This window comes from Cyprinodon tularosa, unplaced genomic scaffold (assembly GCF_016077235.1).
Source record: "Cyprinodon tularosa strain WSP-4 unplaced genomic scaffold, ASM1607723v1 ctg877, whole genome shotgun sequence".
In the NCBI taxonomy this organism is placed as follows: domain Eukaryota; kingdom Metazoa; phylum Chordata; class Actinopteri; order Cyprinodontiformes; family Cyprinodontidae; genus Cyprinodon; species Cyprinodon tularosa.
Window position 1 is genome coordinate 167,231 of NW_024039648.1, and position 27,148 is coordinate 194,378.

Here is a 27,148-nt window from a genome sequence, read left to right on the forward strand (position 1 = left end):
CCTGCGTCCTCCTTAGAACAAAGCAAAGTTAATCAGACAGCAGATCCAGACGCTGCGTATATGAAGAGCCAGCGTCCGTCACTAGAACTATAAGAACAAGTAGATCAGACAGCTGATCCAGAATGCAGCTCGCCTGCTGTCCTATCACTAAGAACATAGAAAGAAGATCAGACAGCTCGAATCCAGCGACGCTGCTATGCCTGCGTCACTCACTAGAACTCTAGAAAGTAGATCAGACAGCTGATACCAGGACCGCTGCTGCCCATGCGTCCCTAGTCACTAGAACTATACCAAAGTAGATCAGACAGCTGATCCAGACGCAGCTGCCTGCGTCCTCACTAGAACTATAGAAAGTAGATCAGACAGCTGATCCAGACGCTGCTGCCTGCGTCCTCACTAGAACTATAGAAAGTAGATCAGACAGCTGATCCAGACGCTGCTGCCTGCGTCCTCACTAGAACTATAGAAAGTAGATCAGACAGCTGATCCAGACGCTGCTGCCTGCGTCCTCACTAGAACTATAGAAAGTAGATCAGACAGCTGATCCAGACGCTGCTGCCTGCGTCCTCACTAGAACTATAGAAAGTAGATCAGACAGCTGATCCAGACGCTGCTGCCTGCGTCCTCACTAGAACTATAGAAAGTAGATCAGACAGCTGATCCAGACGCTGCTGCCTGCGTCCTCACTAGAACTATAGAAAGTAGATCAGACAGCTGATCCAGACGCTGCTGCCTGCGTCCTCACTAGAACTATAGAAAGTAGATCAGACAGCTGATCCAGACGCTGCTGCCTGCGTCCTCACTAGAACTATAGAAAGTAGATCAGACAGCTGATCCAGACGACTGCTGCCTGCGTCCTCACTAGAACTATAGAAAGTAGATCAGACAGCTGATCCAGACGCTGCTGCCTGCGTCCTCACTAGAACTATAGAAAGTAGATCAGACAGCTGATCCAGACGCTGCTGCCTGCGTCCTCACTAGAACTATAGAAAGTAGATCAGACAGCTGATCCAGACGCTGCTGCCTGCGTCCTCACTAGAACTATAGAAAGTAGATCAGACAGCTGATCCAGACGCTGCTGCCTGCGTCCTCACTAGAACTATAGAAAGTAGATCAGACAGCTGATCCAGACGCTGCTGCCTGCGTCCTCACTAGAACTATAGAAAGTAGATCAGACAGCTGATCCAGACGCTGCTGCCTGCGTCCTCACTAGAACTATAGAAAGTAGATCAGACAGCTGATCCAGACGCTGCTGCCTGCGTCCTCACTAGAACTATAGAAAGTAGATCAGACAGCTGATCCAGACGCTGCTGCCTGCGTCCTCACTAGAACTATAGAAAGTAGATCAGACAGCTGATCCAGACGCTGCTGCCTGCGTCCTCACTAGAACTATAGAAAGTAGATCAGACAGCTGATCCAGACGCTGCTGCCTGCGTCCTCACTAGAACTATAGAAAGTAGATCAGACAGCTGATCCAGACGCTGCTGCCTGCGTCCTCACTAGAACTATAGAAAGTAGATCAGACAGCTGATCCAGACGCTGCTGCCTGCGTCCTCACTAGAACTATAGAAAGTAGATCAGACAGCTGATCCAGACGCTGCTGCCTGCGTCCTCACTAGAACTAAGAAAGTAGATCAGACAGCTGATCCAGACGCTGCTGCCTGCGTCCTCACTAGAACTATAGAAAGTAGATCAGACAGCTGATCCAGATGCTGCTGCCTGCGTCCTCACTAGAACTATAGAAAGTAGATCAGACAGCTGATCCAGACGCTGCTGCCTGCGTCCTCACTAGAACTATAGAAAGTAGATCAGACAGCTGATCCAGACGCTGCTGCCTGCGTCCTCACTAGAACTATAGAAAGTAGATCAGACAGCTGATCCAGACGCTGCTGCCTGCGTCCTCACTAGAACTATAGAAAGTAGATCAGATCAGCCCAGTTCTAAAGTTGACAGAGAACAGATTTTAACATCTGTTAGTCTAGAAATCAGTGAATGGCTTCGCTCCAGTATTCATCCTGGACTGGTTGGCAGGGGATCGACAGCCAGACCTCTCAGTTCTACTGGAACAGAACCAAAACCAAACATGGAGAAGTGTTCCTGCTCAAAATGGTAGATTTCTCTTTGGATAAAAATCAAGACACTGAAGACGATTCGCTTCATCTGCCCGACCGGAATGAGGGGAAATGACTTTGAGGCGGGAGTGAGCGCTATATTGTGAATTTTTTAGCTGCATGTGGAATTCGACTTATCAATAAAGGTTTACCCTCAGGGGTAAGCTGAGGCAGCTTTTAAATGTTGTGCCACCCTAATCTGGAACAAATTCCAAGAAAGATGAGTAATATCTAGACAGTATTAGTTTGCATTCCAGCTTCCTTTCTTTTGATTATTAATAATTTTATTACCATGTTTATAATTTTATGATTTTATTTTTTCATTTTCTTCTATTAGATTAGTCATTTATGCCAATGTGATGAACTATTCTGTGTTTTCTTCTTGTTTCTTTTAGTTTGCAGCACTTTGAATTGTCTGGTTGCATGAATGAACCTTCCTGCCATAACCATGAACCTTCCCTCTCCTGTTCCACTTCTCAGTGATAAACATCAGGACTGATGCTCCCTCCTGGTTCACCAAACCAGCACCAGCTGTCCAAACAATATTTACATGTGAAACCTTGAGTATTTAGCATATGTGCCCCCCCCCCCGGCAGTCCTGCATTGCTCTCTAACCCAGTGAACATCCAGCTTCTAGCCCTAATGTGCCATTTGAACAGCTGCATGTGTTCATCCTTGTTTCCAGATGTTGGTGACCACGCCGGAGAAGTGGGACGTGGTGACCAGGAAAAGCGTCGGCGACGTGGCGCTCTCTCAGATTGTCCGTCTCCTGATCCTGGATGAAGTCCACCTTCTACATGAAGACCGAGGGCCGGTGCTGGAGAGCCTGGTGGCGAGGACCATCAGACAGGTCCGTTTTTCACATGTTTTTTCTTTGGTTCTAATTTACTTTTAGCATCTACTGTCCACCATCGCTTATTCTGAGATGACATTGTATGTCCCGCCCTCTGCTCAGGCAAAGCAGCCTGCAATGTCATCCTCCTTATTGCCAGCTGACATCAAACAGCCCCCCCAGGCTCTTCCCCTGGTCCCTAGGATTTATTCACATTTCCATGTCCTCCACTCTGCTCACCTTCATGCAGTGTGTTAGCTGCCACACCAGAGACATGCTGATGCTGCATTTTACTGGCTATTTCCACCCCTCAAAGTCAGAACTATGGGTTGTAAAGTCGGGCCTCTACCTCTGCATTAAAGATGGCTGCCACTGGTATTATCAGTAGTGCAGACGTTGGCTCATTTGTTCATCTTCTCTTGGGGAACCGGCTGCCGTTGGGTTCATGGCCCTGCAGCGTTGGTACCGCTGCTCCGTAGCGTCACCTCAGATGCTGGCTGCACGCCGCTGGCGTGTGAGGATCTGCAGACTGGGCCGTTGGGCTGCCAGCAGACTCACCAAAGCTCAACTTGCCTGGCTCTAGTTCGCTGCAGATCTTTAGCAGATTAAGACTTTAGTCCCGGGAGTTTTTTTCTATCTAACATTGTGGATCTTCTTCTGTTGAAGGAAACATGCCTGAAACCAGGAGACATTTAATTTGTGGAGATTGTGATGAGGTTTCCTCCTTGGCCTCTGAAGCCTCCAGGCTTTTAGCTTCTTCTTGTCCATCACGCTGGACACATTCCTTTATGACGGCCATCTTAGATCATTGATAAACGGAGCTGCCTTCCATCCAGCATGCCGTCATTGACAGGATGTTCTCCTGGTCCAGCAGAGCTGCAGCCTTCCAGATAACATGAACAACCTTCCACCCTTAAAGTAACAGAAGCTTGTAGTTTTTCTACACCTGTCAATGGAGGGATATTTCTAATGTTGTCAATATTGATCCACTGACAACAGATCTGGATTGAGGTGCTGATCTATTCAGTGATTTCTAGACTAACAGAAGGATTTTAAAGGCTATTCTTTGAGCCACAGGAAGCCAGTGGAGGGACTTCAGATCCTGGCTGATGTGCTCTACTTTCTTAGTTCTAGTGAGGACACGGGCAGCCGCGTTTTGGATCAGCTGCAGCTGTCTGATGGACTTTCTAAGCAAACCTATGAAGACACTGCTGCAGTGATAAATTCTACTAAATATAAATGCAAAAGGGAGAGAAAGGTTTTCTCCAGACCTGCCTAGAGATGGATTTGACTGAAATATCCTGTTTAAGCGCTTCTACTGAGGCCTGATTAAAACCATCTAGAGTAGGTGACTGACTAAGCAGACATTTGTTCAGAGACTCTGGTTTATAAGCTGTTTTTTTCTGAATTTCAAAGCAGTGAATAAGGGATCCCAACATAAGGAATTGTGATGTTTTTGCGTTTAAACGCAAAAACATCACAAATAAACTAAGGCTCTGCTGATGTTGTGCGTCTGATTTATTCGCCTCCTTAGAGGTGTCAACAGTATTCATGTTTAATAGAGATATAAATCTTACTGTTGAAAAAACACTTTTTTTAAAGTTAGAGGATCAACCTAAGCTTTTTACTCCAGTAAAAGTGTAAAAGTAACATTTTTAAAATGAAGTGTAAAAGTGATGAAGGAAAAACTGTTAAGGCCAGAAGCTTTACTGCTCTGCCCTACTAAAGGAACATTTTTGTATAATTCTGGATAATAACTTCCTTAGACTTCATTTTCTTCTATAACTAATGGTAACAGAGTCACATTTAACTTTGCATCATATTGAAAAATGATTTATTTTAGTTTGTGGTGAGCAACAAGTTGGGGCAGCACTGAGTCCAACCACAAAGAAATGAATTGTCTGGATGAAACTAATTATTTTTTTTAAATACCAACAGGCCATAATAAAAATGAGCTTAAACAAAACTAACGAGTCTGTTTTTAAAGTGTAAGGATTAGAAAGTAAAAAGTTGTCTGAGAAATAATTACTCCAGTAAAGTATAGATGGAAAACATTTTTACGTAAGTAAGGAAGTATTTGGTATTTGTTCCCTGACACCTCTGCTCCTTATCGCGACTAAAGAAGCTGCTGATCCTCAGCTCTTCTTCTTCCTGCTACAGTCACTTTGCATCATAACCGAGGAAACAACGACCAAAAACGGTTTGCCGTATATTAAACTGTGATTAGTTATTATAGGTTTTCATGGGCCCAGTCAGTGCGGCGCTAATGAAGCAGTGATTTCCCGTGCTATGTTCAGTAGTCTGGTTTCTCCCTCATGTTGGGCCATCGGACCTCCTCCATGCGTTACTCTGAAACGTGCCCCCGCGGTCTCTGCAACTCATCATGGACGGCATCAATCCCGGCCTGCTGGCACCTTGCTGCTGGAGGAAGAAGCAATGATTTCTCATGATGATGACTGGCATGTGTTTATGCAGGAGCCAACCTGGATATTTCACGTCTTATAATCATTATGCAAATGGAGCCCAGCTGATCGCCGGCGCGGGCTTCAGAGTCTAATATCGCATCCTGATGAACTGCTGTCACATGTCAGTCTGCGGATAGAAAATGATAAATGAAGAAGGGGGAACAAAGCTGGGGGTGGATATTTTTAGAAAGCAGGCAGCCGCCAACTAAATCATGCATCATGTGTGTTGAATTACATTTTGATCCTGAAAATTCCTCCATGTACAGACCTCTTTCTGTCTGCCCCTGGCACTGAGTGGCATGAGTCACCCTGCAGCCGCTTCAGAAAAACTCCTTTAGAAAGAGTCAATATGACAGAAAACCATAAAACTCCTTTTAAGTGATTTATAATAAACTGATTGAAATCACAGAACTCCATCCTGTTTAAATGACATGTGCAATAAGAGAAGCTTAGATATGATTAGACATTCCTCTTTCACTGTATTTATAGCAGCTCCTGATCTTAATATCCCCCCCCCCCCCCCGCCCTGTAAACCATGAGCAGCAGCAATATCTCATTATCTCCATAAAATCTAATGAAAGAATTCTGCAATAATGAAAAAAAAATCTAAATAAAAAAAAAAAAAGGAGGAGGAGAAGGAGAGATACAGGTAGGGCTAAAAGGAGGAGGTCTGGCAGCTCGGTTTTAGGTTTAAAAGCAGAATTTGACTCTTCTTTGCAGAGGAACATGTATATTTAATGTCAGTGTTTGGCTCGGGGCTGGAGAAACCCACGGAGGAGAAGAGTTGTATGCTAAAGGTAAAGACAGATCAGAGGGAGGGCAGGGATGGGCTGCTGTGCTGAGCAGCTACAGAGACCTTTATGGGGAGGTTAACTGCAAGGTAATTGAAAAGCGGGCCGTACATGTGACCGCTGTTTACTCGGTTCACTGCCCATTTATCAGGAGGGTTAGCTGATATTACTGAAGAAGGGCTGACTGGACTCTTTATACACCTTAACACCTCTTCAGGTTCAAGCTTGAAGCCTCTAGTCTGTATGCTGGCAGAGAGGCAGCCAATCAGCAGTCAGGAACATCTGGAGGGTGCGATTCATGAAAGCTGTTGCTTCTAGTCCACTAGACTGAGGACGGCTACAACATTGTGCTACGGTTCGAAAGCGTGACCTCCTTAAACCCTCGTCTAATCTCAGCTTTAGGTGGTTCTCAAGAAAACAAACGCTGAATTTCTGATTTATCATTTGGACTCTGGATGTTTTCCACTAAACTGCACTGATGTTTTTCACTGGGGCTGGTTGGTATTCAGTCCTCTGATGGAACAGCTCTTCAATCAGGCTTCATTCAGGTTTCAGTTTGGTTCAGGATCTTTATTTTGTTCTATGAGAAATACCTGATCCAACACATTTTCTGGGTTGAAGCAACTTTATTCTCCAAAGGTTTGCTGATTTGATATTTCAACTTTAAAGGGGTCATAGAATGCAAAACCTAGTTTCCATTGTCTTAGATGAATAACGACAGTTCAGGGGCTGAAATGGACGTACAGAGAAGTTCAAACCCCATCAACTCCCCCTTTCTCTGCTAGTCTCACTATTCTAAACTTCCACCATAAAACAGGCGATTTCAGACGAAGCCCTGCGGTGACGTTAGCTCAGGCATGTTGCCTTATTTGGTTCTGACCTGTACTGGGTTCTGGGCTGGGGGTGGGCAAGGCAGGCAGGAGGAAGCACGGGGCCGCCGTTGTCCCGGCTACCGTCACCGGGTCGGGTTTGGTTGTTCCATTCCCCGCTGGCTCCCTGCCCCCGTCCGCCAGAGTTCCCAGACCAGCCTCGGAGTTCACTGCTCGGTTCGAGTGCCGGGTGTGTTTTGACTACATGCTGCACTGTAGGCGCCCAAAATCCCAAAACATTTTGAAATTTTGGACATTTTTTAGGTATGAAAAGTAGGACATGTCTGGGAAAAAGAGGACGTCTGGTCCCCCTACCATATCAACAATCTGATGTTTCAGTGAGTGAGTGCTTGTTGCTATGATGCGTCTTTGCTCAGCCGCTTGGCTCGTTGTAAACCGACCAATCAGAGCACAGCTCATCTAAATGTTCATGATCAAACCATAAAAGGAAGAAAACCTGTGGTTTCATTCTAGGGCTTTTAACCAGGCTGCATTAGGGCTCATAGAACAGCTAATATGACATTTTCAGCCCAACCAATGTTACACACCCTATTAGAGACCTGAAGGACCAGATACCCTATAGAATCATTCTATCACCCTATTAGAGACCTGAAGGACGAGATACCCTATAGAATCATTCTATCACCCTATTAGAGACCTGAAGGACCAGATACCCTATAGAATCATTCTATCGCCCTATTAGAGACCTGAAGGACCAGATACCCTATAGAATCATTCTATCGCCCTATTAGAGACCTGAAGGACCAGATACCCTATAGAATCATTCTATCACCCTATTAGAGACCTGAAGGACCAGATACCCTATAGAATCATTCTATCACCCTATTAGAGAACTGAAGGACCAGATACCCTATAGAATCATTCTATCACCCTATTAGAGACCTGAAGGACCAGATACCCTATAGAATCATTCTATCACCCTATTAGAGACCTGAAGGACCAGATACCCTATAGAATCATTCTATCACCCTATTAGAGACCTGAAGGACCAGATACCCTATAGAATCATTCTATCACCCTATTAGAGACCTGAAGGACCAGATACCCTATAGAATCATTCTATCACCTTATTAGAGACCTGAAGGACCAGATACCCTATAGAATCATTCTATCAACCTATTAGAGACCTGAAGGACCAGATACCCTATAGAATCATTCTATCACCCTATTAGAGACCTGAAGGACCAGATACCCTATAGAATCATTCTATCACCCTATTAGAGACCTGAAGGACCAGATACCCTATAGAATCATTCTATCACCCTATTAGAGACCTGAAGGACCAGATACCCTATAGAATCATTCTATCACCCTATTAGAGACCTGAAGGACCAGATACCCTATAGAATCATTCTATCACCCTATTAGAGACCTGAAGGACCAGATACCCTATAGAATCATTCTATCACCCTATTAGAGACCTGAAGGACCAGATACCCTATAGAATCATTCTATCACCCTATTAGAGACCTGAAGGACCAGATACCCTATAGAATCATTCTATCACCCTATTAGAGACCTGAAGGACCAGATACGCTATAGAATCATTCTATCACCCTATTAGAGACCTGAAGGACCAGATACCCTATAGAATCATTCTATCGCCCTATTAGAGACCTGAAGGACCAGATACCCTATAGAATCATTCTATCACCCTATTAGAGACCTGAAGGACCAGATACCCTATAGAATCATTCTATCACCCTCTTAGAGACCTGAAGGACCAGATACCCTATAGAATCATTCTATCACCCTATTAGAGACCTGAAGGACCAGATACCCTATAGAATCATTCTATCGCCCTATTAGAGACCTGAAGGACCAGATACCCTATAGAATCATTCTATCACCCTATTAGAGACCTGAAGGACCAGATACCCTATAGAATCATTCTATCGCCCTATTAGAGACCTGAAGGACCAGATACCCTATAGAATCATTCTATCGCCCTATTAGAGACCTGAAGGACCAGATACCCTATAGAATCATTCTATCACCCTATTAGAGACCTGAAGGACCAGATACCCTATAGAATCATTCTATCACCCTATTAGAGAACTGAAGGACCAGATACCCTATAGAATCATTCTATCACCCTATTAGAGACCTGAAGGACCAGATACCCTATAGAATCATTCTATCACCCTATTAGAGACCTGAAGGACCAGATACCCTATAGAATCATTCTATCACCCTATTAGAGACCTGAAGGACCAGATACCCTATAGAATCATTCTATCACCCTATTAGAGACCTGAAGGACCAGATACCCTATAGAATCATTCTATCACCTTATTAGAGACCTGAAGGACCAGATACCCTATAGAATCATTCTATCAACCTATTAGAGACCTGAAGGACCAGATACCCTATAGAATCATTCTATCACCCTATTAGAGACCTGAAGGACCAGATACCCTATAGAATCATTCTATCACCCTATTAGAGACCTGAAGGACCAGATACCCTATAGAATCATTCTATCACCCTATTAGAGACCTGAAGGACCAGATACCCTATAGAATCATTCTATCACCCTATTAGAGACCTGAAGGACCAGATACCCTATAGAATCATTCTATCACCCTATTAGAGACCTGAAGGACCAGATACCCTATAGAATCATTCTATCACCCTATTAGAGACCTGAAGGACCAGATACCCTATAGAATCATTCTATCACCCTATTAGAGACCTGAAGGACCAGATACCCTATAGAATCATTCTATCACCCTATTAGAGACCTGAAGGACCAGATACCCTATAGAATCATTCTATCACCCTATTAGAGACCTGAAGGACCAGATACCCTATAGAATCATTCTATCACCCTATTAGAGACCTGAAGGACCAGATACCCTATAGAATCATTCTATCACCCTATTAGAGACCTGAAGGACCAGATACCCTATAGAATCATTCTATCACCCTCTTAGAGACCTGAAGGACCAGATACCCTATAGAATAATTCTATCACCACTTTAAATATTTGTTTTTTCATCCTTTTAAACACTGGCTGAACGATAAAACAGAGTATGCTGGTAAAGATGCTTTATATAGCAGCCCAACAAAGCCTTGTTTTGGTTTAGAAAACATGCAAATTGAAACTGACGAGCGGGTCCACCCCTTTGGAATGGGGGTCGTTTGGCTTCTCTCGTTAGCCTGGAGCACTGCAGGCTGCTGTATAAAGCCTTTAACTCAATGCTAGTTCTTTTACTTTTTGAATTGAAAAAACTTTCTTGATGGGAAGCGAAACGTCTTCAAACTTGGAAACAAAGTCCACTCGATTGTTTTTCACTTTTTTGAATACAAGAGAGTCTAGCTACAGACCTCCACTGTGAGGTTCTCCTGCACTGTCAGAGCCAGAAGCTAGTATACTGGAAATATTTGACACTCATTTTTATGTCCTTGGTCTTCATAATAGAAATACCTTTGTCTATTCATGTGTTTAACAATGTATATATAAACTTTTTCCAGTTCAACTGGATAAGGTCAAAAAATGCAAGAAAATATCTAAATAACAAAATGAACTCAGTTCTTTTATAAAGGTGTCTCTTATGTGTGTACTCTATTCTATATTCTTTGTTTTTTTAGTTTTGTTTATGTTGTTTTGCCCTTCTTCTGTTGGACCACATAGATTCTCCATCAGATGCTGTGATTTCAGGTTAACTTAGCTATATTTTCTGACAGTGAATTACTGAATACCTCGATGCATGACCAAAATAGACAATAACTTCTGTTTTTTACCCAAAACACGATAAAACAATAGACACATTTTCTTGGAAGTGTTTTTACTGTGGAAACTGCAGATTTTTTCAACATGATGCATTTTGCCAAGTTCCAGAGGTAGTCACATTGATTACAACACATAATGTTGGAATAAGCAAAAGGAATGAGCTTCTGAACTGACTCATGCATTTTTTTTCTTACAGCTACAGTGTGTAATAATTACAGGGATATACAGTCAGAAATGTAATATATTATAGATAACTATGTTATTTATTATCATCTACGAGCTCAGCCTCTTAACCTTAATATTTGCGTTGCCTTAGAATTCGTTATTTATAATTACATAGGAGCGGGTCTCGCAGCCGTGGAGGCAGACATCTTTGCGCTACGGCAGCGCAGAGCCAACAAACTAGCGATTGCCAGATCGCCCATGTAGAAAAAAATAACGGGTATATTTATTATCTTAAGTCTACATGAAATCTATACCCTACACAGACTAATGAAATACTATCTATAAAATTATCTATGTAAACAAACCTCATCACTTGAGAAGGTAGGTGATGCGGACGTCGTGGAAGACATTTTGTCCCGTAACGCTCACCGTACTGTTGGGGGGGAGAAGCGGTGGGGGGGAGATGTTCATGTTGCTGCGGTCTGCAGTCTGGACGTTAGATGTCGCTAAAAATTATACGCTGTAGCTTTAATAAAAGCTGTATATTTAACTTTATCCTTTGTTAAAGAAAACAGCTTGGTGTTTCTTTACCTGGGCGTAGGGACTGTTAACAACACCAGTAAGTTGTCTACCAGCCATTATTTGTGTCACCATGCTAACATTAGCCCGTCCTACTATCACCATGGAAACATTAGCCCATCCTGCTACCACTATGCTAGTATTAGCATCTTTGGTAGCACTGTGCTAACATTAGCTTGCCTTGCCATAACCATGACATTTGCCTCTTGGGATGACCATGCTAACATTAGCCCGCCCTACTATCAGCGTCCTAACATTCACCCGCCTTGCTATCATCATGCGAACATTAACCTCTTTGCTATTACCATGCTAACATTAGCGTGCCTTGCTGTGACGGTGCTAAAATTAGCCTCTTTGCTACCACCATGCTAGCTTTAGCCTCTTTGCTATCACCATGCTAATATTAGCCTACCTTGCTGTCAACATGGTAACATTAGCTCAACTTGCTGTGACTGTCTAAAATTAGTCTCTTTGCTACCACCATGCTAGCATTAGCCTCTTTGGTATCACCATGCTAATATAAGCCCACCCTGCTATCATCATGCTGACATTACCGTCTTTGCCATCACCATGCTAACATTAGCGTGCCTTGCTGTGACGGTGCTAAAATTAGCCTCTTTGCTACCACCATGCTAGCTTTAGCCCCTTTGCTATCACCATGCAAACATTAGTCTGTCCTATTACCATGCTAACATTAGCCTGTCTTGCTATCACCATGCTAACATTAGCCTGTCTTGCTTTCACCATGCTAACATTAGCCCGTCTTGCTCTTACCATGCAGACATTAGCCCATCCTGCTACCACCATGCTAGTATTAGCATCTTTGCTTGCATAATGCTAACATTATCCTCTTTGCTACCACCATGCTAGCATTAGCCTCTTTGCTATCCCCAAGTTATTATTAGCCCACCCTGCTATCACCATGCTAAAAGTAGCCCCTTTGCCATCACCATGCTAAAATTAGCCTGCCTTGCTGTCACGATGCTAAAATTTACCTTTTTGCTACCACCATGCTAGCATTAGCCTCTTTGCTATCACCAAGCTATTATTAGCCCACCCTGCTTTCACCATGCTTACATTAGCCTCTTTACCATCTCCATGCAAACATTAGCCCACCCTGCCATCACCATGCAAACATTAGACCACCCTGCTATCACCATGCTAACATTAGCCCTCTTTCTTAACTGCATAACAATGGTGTTGTTCACAGCTGAGTATATTAGCTTAAATTGAGTAGATATTTGGCTGCAACTTCAGGCATGAAGGTTAGAAAAGCCCCTATGTGTCCTTTGGGGCTTCTGACGTTAAAGATGAGTATGAGTGAAATACCAAGTTAAGCTTCCTTTAAAATGCTAATAGTATCTGCTCACCTGCATTGACTTGCATATGAACTTCAGTGAGATCCCATTGTTAATCCATAGGATTCAGTATGACCTCGGTCCACCCTCTGCAGCTAGTTCATCTTTAACTCTTCAAGGAAGGCTGTCATCAAGCTTAGGAAGCTTTTCCATTAAAAACACATTTCAAAGGCAAATGAAAGGAAATCTGAAAATCCAAATTTACCCAAAAAAGTATTAATTGAAGTATTTCAGCACAATATTCAAGGGACCGATTAAGAATAAGTTTGTCTGTCAAGAGCTGCCAAATGGGTTTCATTATGGGGGCAGAGTTTGCCATGGCCGTCTACTGCAACATACACAAAAGGCAAGAACAGCAATGCTTTAGGTAGCGAGTAGCCACTGCAGATGAAGCTGTGTGAAGATGTGGGAGTGATGAGCAGTACAAGTACAAACCTGAACCTATAGCTGCTCCAAAATCACAGAAACATCTAGTATTCAGTCTGTCTCTGTCCAAACTGACACTGAGGCGGCTATTTGCTCCTGTACTCCTCAGTACAGGAAAACAACATGAGGCGGCAACACTCACGTTTTAAAGCAGCACAACATGTTGTTCTGTTGTTTCCTGCACACTCAAAGCCAGGATTTAATCTTCAGGCTGTCAGGGAGAAACCTGAAGGTTTGGAGGTGGAGGGACCCTTCAGACCAGCAGGGATCGGCTTTGGGTTGGAGGGGCTGACAATAGAAAACTGTAGAACAGTTATTACTGTTGCAAAAGCTTTTTTGTCTAGCGATAGAATTTCTTTTTCTTTTAAAGACTTTGTCAGTTGCTTGTATTCAGATGGAAAACATCACAAATGCCCAGATATTTCACTGGTCCCACAGAGACTCAGCTACATGAGAAAACTGGTCCCAGTTCATCCTCTGCTTTCCAAGTGTGGAAACAGGAAGCCAGCAGAAGGCCTCGTAGCCCCTCCCCCACTGCCCCCATCCTCCTTTCCCATTATCTAAACACCTCACACACACCTGTAATTGATTGTGCTGTAGAAATTACGGAGGCTGCTGCCGACGCACAGGTTGACTTCCTCAGTCCTATTATTATGGAAATCCCTGTAAACTGAATGAAAAGTGGCACATTTCAATGCAAACGCTTTAGAATCACAGAGAGTGGTCTGTTTGGCGTTTCAGCAGAGAGATTTGCTCTTCTCCATGTTGATCCGGTGGAGTCAATCCCAACCAGTATTCTAAAGTTCCTTTAAAAGCCTTCTTTAGTAGCTTCTGATGTTTAGACGTCATGGCTCTGATTGGTGTCGGAGCAAAATTAGCCAATTAAACCCAGTCTGCCTCACATCCGCTTTTAATGCTCAGTCAGTGGATCTTCACAAACATGAAGCTGAAAGGTAAATGAAATTTTCTACTTAAATACCAGCAAAACACCTCAGTAAAGAATATTTCACGGATGAATGAAAGTGAATCATTTTATCCTTCATGTAGAGTTAAATTCCTGGATTTAAATCTCGCTTTCAGCACCCGATTCATTTCAGGGCTGCAGCTTTCCAGTCATTTAAAGTTGTAGGGAAATCGCACTAAGTTGCTAACTGGTTAGCAACATGTTTCCCACAAACCGGCCACAACCAAACTTGCTTGTGAACCTTCCACCACAACAATCCCGCCTCCTTGATAATCGGCCAATCACATTCACTTTATTCACCCGTGTAAAGTCGGGTACCACTTGGGAGAATTCCAGAGTGGTGGAAATGCAACGGTTGGAAGAGCCGCTTCTCTACAACTTAAAGTGTTGTAATGGTTTAATGTATGGAATTCCTTTTTTTCCGAGAACTTAAGATCAGTGTTGTTTTTGACAGCAAGCTTAGATTTAGTTTTGTACATTATTTCGGCTGTTATACACTGTTTATGATACACAGTCCTACTAACTGTGTGTTAGAACAATAGAAGAGTGATTCGAGCACTAATCATGGTCAAACAGTTATTTCTGCACATACATGAAATAAATTCACAACAACTTCTGTTCAAAATATAACATTTTATTAACAAAATTCATTCAGCTCCAAATCAAACATATTTCAGTTTAACTTTCTCAACTAAGACTAGTAAAACTCAACTAAACTAAAGTAACTACTATTTACAAAGAGGAAGGGGAAAAATGGTTGAAAACCATATTACAGTTTAAGATGGATTCTGTGTTTGAAACCAAGTTTATCTGGAAGAATTTGGGATACGATCAAATTAGCTTTACACTAATTTTAAAGAAATTGGAATGTTTTCAGACCAATTCACAATGCAAATCCATGAGGTGAATGAAACATTATTTGGCCAAATAATGTTTTTATTCATGTTGAATGATTTGCTTAATTAATCTTTGAAATAGCTAGCAGCCAATAGACATCAGGCTTCCACTAAATGACTCTTGGTCATACTTGGTAATGGAAATGTAAAAAGCATCTGAGGAACACATGAACACTAATGTTACATCAGTGTTTAAATCCTTAGTGAATAAAGCTTGTCTAAGCTTTAGCAACAGCTCAACACATATTCCAGTAGCATAGCGTTGCATGCAGTCCATTCTTTAGCATCAATTAGCGTCGTCTTTACTCAGCAGTAAACGCGTGATATGATTAGCATCATCAAAAGACATATTGTTTGTTCTGTCCCTAATCATGCCAGACCTGCAAACCTTTTTCCATGTCCATCTGGAAAGCTTGAGTTTCATCCAGTTGCAGCTCTGCAGTCAGGGCAGAGACTAGGGCTTCTTTGTCTCAGTCATTCATCAGGCAGTCCTTCTCTCATCCAGTTTGGCTCTATATGTTCTGAAACTCAAGAGGAATGTGTTGCAAAAGGTCTGTTTTGCAGCATTTTGGTTCTGAGAGGTTCTGACTTATCCTTTATGGTTCTGGTTCCCCTGGGGCCCCCATCTCCATTGTGGTGGAGAACCAGCCAAAGCGGACCCCAGCTTCCTGGGCATTGGAGAGGAGGCAAAGAGAGGCAGGAGCAGAAGAGGGGAGAATCTTGTGTGCTCTGTGATTTCATCTGTCCTCACACAGAGGGGGGTGGTGGTTGGTCACACCTCTGTGACTTGCCATGTGACTTGCCTGTGGAGGCCTTGGCTTAAACGGGGGTTGTACAGAGATTCCACAGCTGATTCCACATCATCATGTCAAGATGAAATATGGACACTGGTTCCCAATGTCCAAAAAGTATGATCATGCCATATGGCAGAACACTGCTTAGGAGATCATTGTAGTAAATTAACATGGATCTCTGATGGTTCTCCATGATCTGTTGGAGTTCTGTTGGGTAAACATAAGGAGGAACTCAAAACAAAACACGAGTCACTTCAGGACAGAACAGAGTAACGCAACCAGCATCAAGAGGTTTACTTGGGCCATTTCTCAAGATGCATTCTTGATCGTTCTCGTGTACTCGTGATACATCATCAACCTCAGCCCGAGCACTGTTCCAATTGCCGAGAACACCAGACCGAGAACGCACCAAATCCCTGGACGTTGTTCTCGCCCCGCCCTCTTTACCCAGCATGCATCAGAGCACACTTGTCCGTTCTTTAGATTGACAGCTGTCCCAGCATGCACCGCGGCAGCAGTAGCTTTCAATGAGGCGCTCCATTGAAAGTTAAAAGTTCTCTTTTCTGTCGCAGTTGTTCAATAAACATAAGTTTTAAGATCATTTGAGGCGAGAATATTATACTTTAAAGCGTCACTATATGGTCCACATACCGATTTAATCCGTAATTAAAAAAAAAGATTTCCGAAGTTTAGAGGACCGCGGCAACCAGCGGACCTATCGAAGCTAACCACAGCCAGGGCTTACCACAGCCCGTCTGCAGCAGCCATCTCTCGGCATAGCCGTGTGTGAATTACCGCCGGCTCTGATGGCGATTTTTTGTTTTTTTTTGTTTTATGTGGCAAAATTTTCATTTGATTTGTGTTTATCTGATTGTGTTCATTATTCCCCCACTAAATGAAAAAAGTAATAATCTATTATTATTATTAAGTCCTACCTTCCTGTGTTCTTGCCAAGACCAGACTTGACAAGAACGCAAGTCCCTACTCGCGTTTTCATTAACTGAGAAATGGCCTAAGTGTTACAGCTATACAAAGATGCTTCAACCGGTTAACAACCCAAGAGGCAAGCTGGTCAAACAGACACAGCCGTCCAGTCCATGTGATAGTGCTGGTTTAAATAGAAGCAGTTCTCCTTCGATTGGTGGGACAATCAGGCCAGGATCCTTTCCAGATGAGGAGAAGCTTGCAACAGGAAGTGACAGGAAGGCTGCAAGTTCCCATAGCGGCACCAGCTGACAGGAAGCTGCAAATGCACCTGCAAACATAACCTGAGAAAAGAAAACACACACATGAAAAAACAAAGGCCACGGGCCTTAACAGTGATTAAAAGTCTCTTTTAAATAAAAGGTTTGATATAATACAGAAAAATTCCCAAAATGTTAAAACACAAACCACTGGACTTTGTTTCCAAGTTTGAATCTTTGACCCCCATTCCAAACGGGGGGACCCGTTCGTCCGTTTCAGTTTGCATTTTTTTTCTAAACAAAAACAAGGCTTTGTTGCTCCACTCTATAAAACCTGGAAATCAACGCTATTTCTGACATTTTGAATTGAAAAAGCTTCCTGGATGGAAGAGAAACGTCTTCAGACTTGGAAACAAAGTCCAGTGGATTGATTTTTAAACTTTTTGGAATAACTGGAATGACTGAGAATCTTCACCTGAATACAGAAAAATATCATTAACTATATAAATGGATCCAAATGTCATGCATTTTAATTTGATGTGTTTATGATGCCAGTCCTGAGCAAAGGGAAACCCTGCGGTCTGCCTCCGTCACAGGCTAGCTCAAACAGAGCAGACTCTTCCATCTGGACTGAATGGTTTCAACATTTGGCAGCATCGGGGGGGCAAAGTAATAAAACCTGGAATGAACCCTTAGGTGTCCAGTTAGCACTAATTTAGACTACAGCTGTTTCTGTATAGCTGAATAAATCATCATGTGGAGTAAAGAAGGTTTTGTTTTATGACCAAATCTTTTAAACAAGGAAATTAGATATTTTTCTTTTTTTTAATATTTAGTAGCTTAAAGGAACCTGTTTAGGAAAGAGAAATTAAACCATCTTTCTTTCATCCATTTAATTATATTTCTAATAAAGACATGAAGGTTTAGGTACACCGTCTGTTGTACTTGAATTATTCTTCCTGTTCTCTTTATATAAGAATATTTTCCAGAATCTGATTAGGATTAATTTCTGTTCCTGTTGAATCAGCTGCCTCATCCAGGAAAAAAGTAAACTAAATAAAGGTTTCCCTAATCTCATCCCAGGCGCAGTAGAAACTAAAGTGTAGGGTAGATGGTAAGATGCGTGCTGGAGAGCGTCTGCACGGCGAATGGCCGGTCTGCCGGCAGGGATTGGTTGGCTCTTATCTTGATGGGATGCTCTGACAGGTACTGCATCACATTAAAGGCCTTACCAATCTTCCCTGTCACTTCCAGCAGGAGGCTCTCAGATAGGGCAGCCCGCCGTCTCCCCCGACACCCGCTGTAGCTCTGCCTCCGCTCGCCCATGTTGATACACAACATATTGAATTTGGCTCATTTTTCCAGACTAACTGAGCCAGTGTTGGAAAGAAGCAGTTTATCCTCAGCAGTTAACAAACAGGAGCAACATATAGTCACTCTGCATCTGTTTGGTTAATATTTTTTGCTGTCCTACTGCAGGTTTTGGTTCTTCTGATGGGTGTTCAGTGGTTCAACTGAGCAGGTTTTTGTTTATTAGTAACAGATCAATCCTGGATTCTGCTGGAATTAGAACTGGATCTCATGATCAGTCCCATTTTATTGTGTTATTCTAAACGATATCAGATAAAATAGACGCTTCTAGTTCAATTGCTGCAGGAAGAGGACCACCACCTCTTCATTGAGGCCTTCACGCAGCTGTAATGTTCCGTTCAGGCCACGTGCGCTCTGGGCATCAAAGCGTCCGGTTTACATGCAAAGTTTATGGCGGACGACGTCAAGAGGTCCTGCGGAGCAACCGAGAGGTCGATGCTGGAGTTCAGTGGGTTGAACGTTTTCCACCGGATGCCGCTGTAGCTACCAGATCTGCTCGGGTCCTGCTTCCTGCCACTGACGTTACGCTACATGATGGTTGCCACATGATTGTAAAACATTGTGTTTGCCCAGACAACGGTAATAACATCACCCAGCTTTTCGTGTGCCGAGTCAGGAGCATCCGTAGTGTTCGAGTGTCTAATGATGGATGAAGTTTTACCTGATTGATAAGAAAACTGCAAAAAAATCTGTTTCTGGTGAACAAAGTAACTGTCAGACCCTGATATAAAGAGCTGGGTAGCGCTGTGGCTAACTGAGCTCAGTAGCTAACAGGTTAGCCTCTTTTAGCTCGGTCAGTTAGCCACATTAAGCTACACTACTTTTAACTTTGTGTCAATAACAGTTCGTTTTCTATAAGTAGAATAACTGTTTTCTTTCTCTAAATCTCTTCCAAAGTTATTTTTTACGATGCTTCATTTTTCAGCTGTAACCTGAAGAACACGACTGTTTGTTTACTCAACATATTGATTTCAGTGATGTTTAAAGGAAAAGGCCAGTCAGCAAGGAATAATCAATGGGTCATTATTTGCGGTGATTAAATGAATTTAGCGTTAATCAGTAAAAAAATGAAAACAGTCTTGGAGCGGCCATTTTTGCCCAAATACAGTAACCCCTCCCTCCTGCCATCTTCCAGCAGTGACGTCACGGTGCGAAAAGAGAAATGTTTATTTTAAAAAGGTTTTCCAAATTTAATGTGCTGATTTTTCTGTTTTTTTTACTTTCATTTAAAAAACAAGCTGTTTGCCTAAAAAAAAACACCAGATACAGCACTGGGACTTGATCAACAGCCGATACCGCACCGTGACGTCACTAACCAGTAGGTGGCAGTAGTGTTCTTTGACAAACATGGATGCCTCCAGTAAAGCACATTCACATGAAAATCACTCTGAATTAAAAACTCTGATCATTTATTGAACAGGATGGAATCATTTCAGATTTAAAGAACTTTCAGAAGTTTGAATTCTGAATATGAGCGACTTTTCCTTTAACACTGATTTATAGCAGGGAAAGTTAGTTAGCGGTAAGAAAAAATTTTATAGGAACTGATCTTTAGGAAATAATATGAGACTCAATTAAGAAATGAAATAAAGATTTTGTCAACGACTCTAATTGAGATTTATACTTTTATTGATTTTTATATTTAATTAAATACCTATTGTAATTTTCTGCTATTTAATCTACCATATTTCCCTCTGTTTTATATTGTCCTTTAAACACACACCTAACCGGCTGTGTTTTAGGATAGCAGACGAACACCAGATCTGATCTCAGCCTTAAACTCTGCACACATGTGGAATCAGTTCACCACCACCTCCATTTAAAATAGAAGAATTAACAAAAATCATTCAATAGTTAAAAACTATTGACTGAACAAGTTAAACTCTACTAAACTTATAAGCTACTGAATACATGAAGAAGAAATAAAATGGTTCAAATCATTAACCAAGTCACAGTTTGGGAGGAAATATAATATGCACAGATTACCACCCAAATTACTAATCCCACAGTTTTAATCCAACCAGAAAATATTTCCTTGTATTAGAGGATTAAAAAATGTTTTCAATGTATTTCTTCTTCTCTCCAAAACCAGATGAATGAAAATCTAATCAGCTGTGCAGGTAAATATGTTTGCAAAAATGCAAATACACACAATGCAATCATTTATTTATCCAATCTGCTTTTTAAATCAGCGCTTTAGGACCAAACAACCGAGGATTATTTCAGTTTGGGTTTGAAAGCCGTTTCCAAGGCTCCTCCTGTATCAGCCCAAAGCTCTCCTCGTTCAGCACACGTTTTTCTGGTGGCTTACTCAGAAGGGGCTGTTAGTGTTTTTATTTTTGTTTTTTATTAGCCGAACATGTCACACTCATCTGACAGAAGATCGGCTTCTCTTTTAACCACTACAGCCTTCTACGCTAGCAGCATAATAGCCTGTGTTTCAGCAGCACTTTACTCCGAAAATGCTGTTATTCTGAAGTGTAGGTTCAACCTTGAAGTTTATTGTCCTCTGTTTTCTGAGAGGCTGGATGTGTGTGTGTGTCGGAGGGGGGGGGGGGGGGGGGGGGGGGGGGGGCGCTGCTTATTACACAATCACAGTAGAGGTTTAACGCTGGTTGGTGTTTAACCTTTCTTAGAAAGGGACATGAGGTACATTCATTCAGAGAATCTGGCCATCAGCTGCAGGATGCTGGGTTGTTTAGCGTTAGGTTTCTGCAGATGAAAGTAGAGATGAAGCAGCGTCTGTGTCCAGGATGGAGGAGGCGATGGGCCTTTATTCACTCACTGATCTACACATATCCACACATATTTACACACACATATGCTAAAATTCACTGTTACTCTCTGCAAAACCAGATCCTGTCTGACTCTGCCGAATTGTTGTACAGGGTAACTCAGGGCTCTGTTTTGTTTTTAGTGTATGTCCTTCCATTTGGAACGTTTATTCAGAGATTTGATGATGTTTCCTATCACCTGTTTGCTGATGATATCCAGCTTTACTGCTCGTTTTAGTCCTCAGAGATCCAGAAGTTAAGCTCTACTGAAATGTCTTGCACAAGTTAAACAGAAGCTTGGTGCAAATTCCCTGCAACTAAACTCAGATAAAACGGAGGTGCTGGTGATTTGGCGCTATTCCAGGTATCCACCAATATCAGGGTGTTAAACCAAGCCTTAGAAACTTAAGCGTCATCTTTGACAAAGCATTGTCTTTAAGAGCACCTCTCAAAACTGCTGACAAGGAACTTTATAAAACTATATTAATAAATGGAATTGAATTAAACTGTTTTTAACCAGCTGAAGGAAATCTCTAAACTTAAAACAATTTTGTCCAGAGGTCTTGAAATGATTATCCACGCCTTTGTGTCTTCCCATTTAGACTAATGTTTCTCATGTCTAAAAAAAAAAGTAGTCTGACTGGTCTTCAGCAGGTTCAGGTCACTGAGCTCATATTACGCCGATTCTAAAAGCTCTTCATTGGCTCCCAGTGTGTTTTCGGTTCCAGTTTAAAATCCTGGTGCTGACCTTAAGAGCCTTCCACGGTCAGGCTCGCTCCGACATTAGAGACTTGTTGTTTCCTTACACCCCCATTCAGAGGCTGAGGTCTCAGGACCAGAACCTGCTCATGGTCCCTCGTACTCGTTACAGAACCAGGGCAGATCGCTCCTTTCAGGCCGTTGAGCCGGCGCTTTGGAACGATCTTCAGCTTTCTTTGCGCGTACTTGATTCTGTTTAAGATAGCATTTTAATTCTAGTAGATTAAGGATTGTTTTATGATCTTGTCTTTTGTGACTGTAAATGTAAATGTATTTTTATTTGAACTAATTTTATGAAGCACTTTGTGACCTCCAAGTCTGTGAAAGGTGCTATATAAATAAGCATTACTTACTTACTTGCACTGTTATTCATACGCCTGGAAGGCTTAGGAAATGGGAGATCATAGTTCTGTACAGCAGCAAACCCCTTCTTAAAGCGTCCAGCCTGTTTCAGAGGATGCTATTGGTTATTTATTAGGTGAAACTCAGGGCCAGAAGCTTTTAGCCACCAGAGGCTTTTGGCACCTCAAATAAAGATGAGCGACTCAGAAAAATGCTTTAAAATGTTTTTTGATCCTATACAGAGTAACGTCATCTGTATCTGACCTGGTGTGATCAGCATCTTTGAGCATGAGGAAGATCTATCATTAACGTGAACAAACTGAATTCGATCAGATAGATCAGATTTAAACCAGTCTAGTGCTGTTCCTTTAATTCCAATAAAATATTCAAGTGTTTCTAAAAGAATATTCTGATCAACTGGATCAAATGCAGCACTAAGATCCAACAGGACGAGCACAGATACAAGTCCATTATCTGAGGCCATGAGAAAATCATTAGTGACTTTCACCAGAGCTGTTTCAGTGCTATGATGAGCTCTAAAGCCAGACTGAAACTCTTCAAAAAGTTCATTACGGTGGAAATAACCTGGTTGGAACTGGATCTAACATCCAAGTTGAAGGCTTAGATGAAGACAATAGTTTTGCTAACTCTGGAAGTTCAACTAGATCAAAGCAGTCTAAACCCGGTTCAGATTCCATGACTACCTCAGATGCTGCCCCACCTTCCAGAGACAAACCAATCATAGATAGAGGAGTGCTAATGATCTTATTTTTATTAAGATCAATCTTATTTATAAAGAATCCCATAAAATCATTGCTGCTAAGAGCAGGTGGAATGGACGGTTCAACAGAGCTATGGCTCTGGGTGAGTTTGGCAACTGGATTAAAAATAAATCTAGGATTATTCTTATTCTCCTCTATTAATGAGGAGAAGTATGCTGCTCTTGCTTTACAAAGGGTCCTCTTATACAGCAGTAAACTATTTTTCCAGACTACGAAGGATTCCCGCAGGCCTGTGGAGCGATATTTTCTCTCCAGTTTCCTAGCATTTTGTTTCAGAGTATGAAGCTCTGCATTAAACCAAGGAGTCAGCTTTTCTATTTTTAATGTTTTTCTTTTTTAAAGGGTTAATGAGAAAATTAACGTGTTTTTTCAAAAAAAAAAACACTGTGATAAAGTATCAGAGAGACACGCTCACTCTCGGCTTCTGTAGTCCTCCAATGTAGCGGGCAGATTCAAACTTTAATGCTCTTGTATGTACGGGGAAATCTGCATCAGCAGAGCTCTGCTGTGTGACGCCTACTTTCTCCTTTCACCTGCCCTGAACTGTTTAGGCTGAAGTCTGATGGAGGGTGGATTTTATTAGGAGCAACCAGCAGAAATTAAATGTTTATATTTAGGCTAAAACACTAATTAAGCATCTAGAGCTGCTGTGTGGGCATACCTGGAAGTCTTTGAGGTTGGTAGATTCCAGTCAGGACTGAATCTGCTGATAATGTTGGACTAATCTGTGTGAAACATCAGAAGAATTTGATCATTTGATTAATATCTAAAGAGTTTTCTTGCTACTCCAAAGTCGTTCAGGGTCTCTGGGCTGATTTAGCTCCGCCCACCTTTAAACACTGCACCGTTTGATGGACAGGTGGAGTCGACCCAGAGCATGATCCGGATCCTGGGGCTGTCGGCCACTCTGCCAAACTACCTGGACGTGGCCGCCTTCCTGCACGTCAACCCCTACATCGGCCTGTTCTTCTTCGACAGCCGCTTCAGACCCGTGCCTCTCGGACAAACCTTCGTTGGCATCAAGACCACCAACAAGGTAAATCCCCACTCGGCGTCCACTGATTGGCACCTAAAGGCTGCAGGACTTGGGTTTACACGCTTCAACAGCAAAGTTCATGAAACAAAGAGTCATTATCAGGCATCTGATTGTTTCCTTTCCATCAGCATAGACAACTAAAACAGATTATATCTGTTTTGTGTTCAGATCCAGCAGCTCCATGACATGGAAGAGGTTTGTTACAACAAAGTCCTGCAGCAGATCAAAGCCGGTCATCAGGTCAGTGCTTCTACCTCTAAACTAAAATGCTCCTTCATCCACTTAACTATAAAACAAACCAAGCCTTTCTCTCAATGCCTTTAAAAAGAAAGTATTTATGGGCATTTTAATTTGTTGTTTTCTTTCTTAGAAAAAAGACAAAGATGAGTGTGATCAGTGTTGATGTGTTTGTGCAGGTCTTTGAGTTACAGAAATACCTGCTCTAAAAATAAAACGGTTGACAGTAACGCTGGCAGGCTTCGCTTCTCCAAACTCAGACGGATCCTTTGAACAAACAGCCTCACGGTTTCAGGTGATGAGCGTAGAAAGAAACCAGGCAGATGCTGGTCTGCCATGTGGAGCCTGCAGGAGGAGGAGTTGCTCTGCCAGATTTTTCCCTGCAGATTCTGGTTTAGATCTAAACTGTTCACACTTTGCCAGGTTCGACTTCAGGACGGTCTGAGACTGAGGACCTGTCTGCTGGCTGCCTTCGCTTCATGGTTCTGGTTCATTAAAGGCGTGGGGAAATCATATTTAAATGTCAAATCATTCTGGCTTAAACATCTATATAAATGTTCTCTTTATCAGACCATATTTTCCCAAAATTATAATAAATTCTATTTAAAAAAAAGTCCTGTCTTAGACTTAGACAGACTTTATTTTGTCATTTTGAATACACAGAAAGTTTGTGCAGTACCGCTCTCTAGACTATTTAATTTTTGAAAGTGCAGCCTTTATAAGATAAGCAGCAGTGATAAAAACATTGTGATCAAAAACAAAACAGAAATGTAAATATATAACTATAGTTACATTTCTAACATTCAGTTTTTGTTTTTTTTTAATAACCCATTTTACATAAAATTCATCTTATTCATGTGTCGCAGCTAATATACGCAACGGTTGAAATCAGAATCCTTTCCTTTCCCATTGAGTTCCATCCCAGTGTTCACGGGGATGGACGTCTGTGTCTTCGGCAGGCGTAGAGCTAACAGAACTGGCAGCGTTGCGAGGCAAGGGCTCAAACATGTACGGCTGGAAGCCTTCTACACCAAACCAAGCTTCTGCCGCCCTGGCGTCCTCTTCCACAACATCTTCGTCCCCGCTTTCCTCCTCTAAATAAAAAATGGATGACGGAGGAGACTCATCCACGACCTCCGACACTAAACTCTCCTCCTCTTGCATGTTTCCGCTGTCCATAGCGTTCCTTGACAGCGTCGTTTCTAAGTCACCAATTTAGTGCTACTTGGTCCCAATGGAATTTCCCATTGGGAACCTGCTAGCACTAAGATGCTAACTGGTTAGCAACATGCTTCTGAGACACCGGCCACAACCAAACTTGCTTGCAAACCTCCCGCCACAACAATCCCGCTCCCTTGATAATCAATCACGTTCACTTTATTCACTCGTGTAAAGTCGTGCACCACTCGGGAGAATTCGAAAATGCAACGATAGGAACAGCCGCTTCCCTACGACTTAAAAGTTTTCCGTCCTTTTCCTGCATCTTCACCTTGATCCAGATCTTCATGTCGGTTCATCTAATCACTGCTCAGCCGAGTCTTCAGAGGGTTTCTGATTGCAGAGCAGAAGAGCATCAGTGATTGAACTTCTTTCTTAGAAACTGAACTTTTTTCAGCACTTGTAGCTTCTGCAGTAAATGTTGCGCTGAGCCTCTAAATGAGCAGCTGCTATCTGGAGCCTCTGTGGTCCTTATCTTCTCTGGTGCTCCTCCTCCTCCTCCTCAGAGGGCCTGATGAGAGCTGCAGAGTCAGACGGTCTGTGGCTCAGAGAGATGCTTATTATGGGATGTATTGATCACGCACCAGCAGGAGTCTGGATTGTTTGACGTCCAAAGTTTCAGTCCACTTCATGATCAACCAGGGAGAACCCCCCCCCCAATATTAAATTGTCAGGAAGTGGCGCTGACATATATTAATTTCATCAGGGAGGGTGTGATGGATGAAATTTCCTTTATGAAGCTGCCGGCGCCCTCCTGGTGGGAAGCGTGCTGCCAGAACAGAGTTTAATAAGCTGAAGATGTGGGGCAGCTCAGTGGTGCTGATAAAACAGCTCAAATAAATAACATTTGCTACACGGCTCCCTGTGGACTGAGTGTGTCGGAACAGGCGCAGCTCGCCGCTGCTGCTGCAGGTCTCTGCAGTCGGGAACCGTTCTCTGCTCCAACGGATCATCCTGATACGCAGAAAATGTCCTGTTCTGATCATCTCTTCACATCCGGTATAAAACTTTGATTCTCTCCAGTGAACGTCTCCGTAGAGGAAGACGAGTTCATGAAGGGCAGCAGAATCAGCCTGTTTGAACCCAATTAAACTACTTTTACTGCTTTCTGTGAAAAATAAACTTCATAACTGAATTAAAAATTATTATTTCCAAAGCTTTCACTGATAAAAAAATGTGAAAAGTCTGGCATTCTTTCTGGTCTCAACTTCTCCTGTAATAAACGCCACTGCAAATAGTCCAGAGCTATGTGACGTGATGCAGCTGTCAGTCAGTCCTAGAGGCTCCTCTAACCTGACTCCCCCAGATGGATTTGCTCCGCATATCCATCTGGAAACCTTCCGTTGAAGTAATTTTGGGAAGGGGCGAAAATACTGGTTAGCTGATTGGCCTATGTTGGTGATAGACGGGCCAAATAAACCAATCAGATCAACGAAGC

The 27,148-nt window shown here is 42.5% G+C and overlaps 1 protein-coding gene across 1 annotated transcript in view; it reads left to right on the forward strand.

The window, feature by feature from the left end:
* Window positions 1-27,148, forward strand: part of ascc3 (activating signal cointegrator 1 complex subunit 3) — a 238,607-nt gene that overhangs the window by 117,911 nt on the left and 93,548 nt on the right. Inside the window, exons 11-13 of the mRNA XM_038273563.1 lie at window positions 2,797-2,961; window positions 24,079-24,255; window positions 24,424-24,495. Coding sequence (XP_038129491.1) covers window positions 2,797-2,961; window positions 24,079-24,255; window positions 24,424-24,495 — 414 coding nt within the window. The remainder of the gene's footprint in view (window positions 1-2,796; window positions 2,962-24,078; window positions 24,256-24,423; window positions 24,496-27,148) is intronic.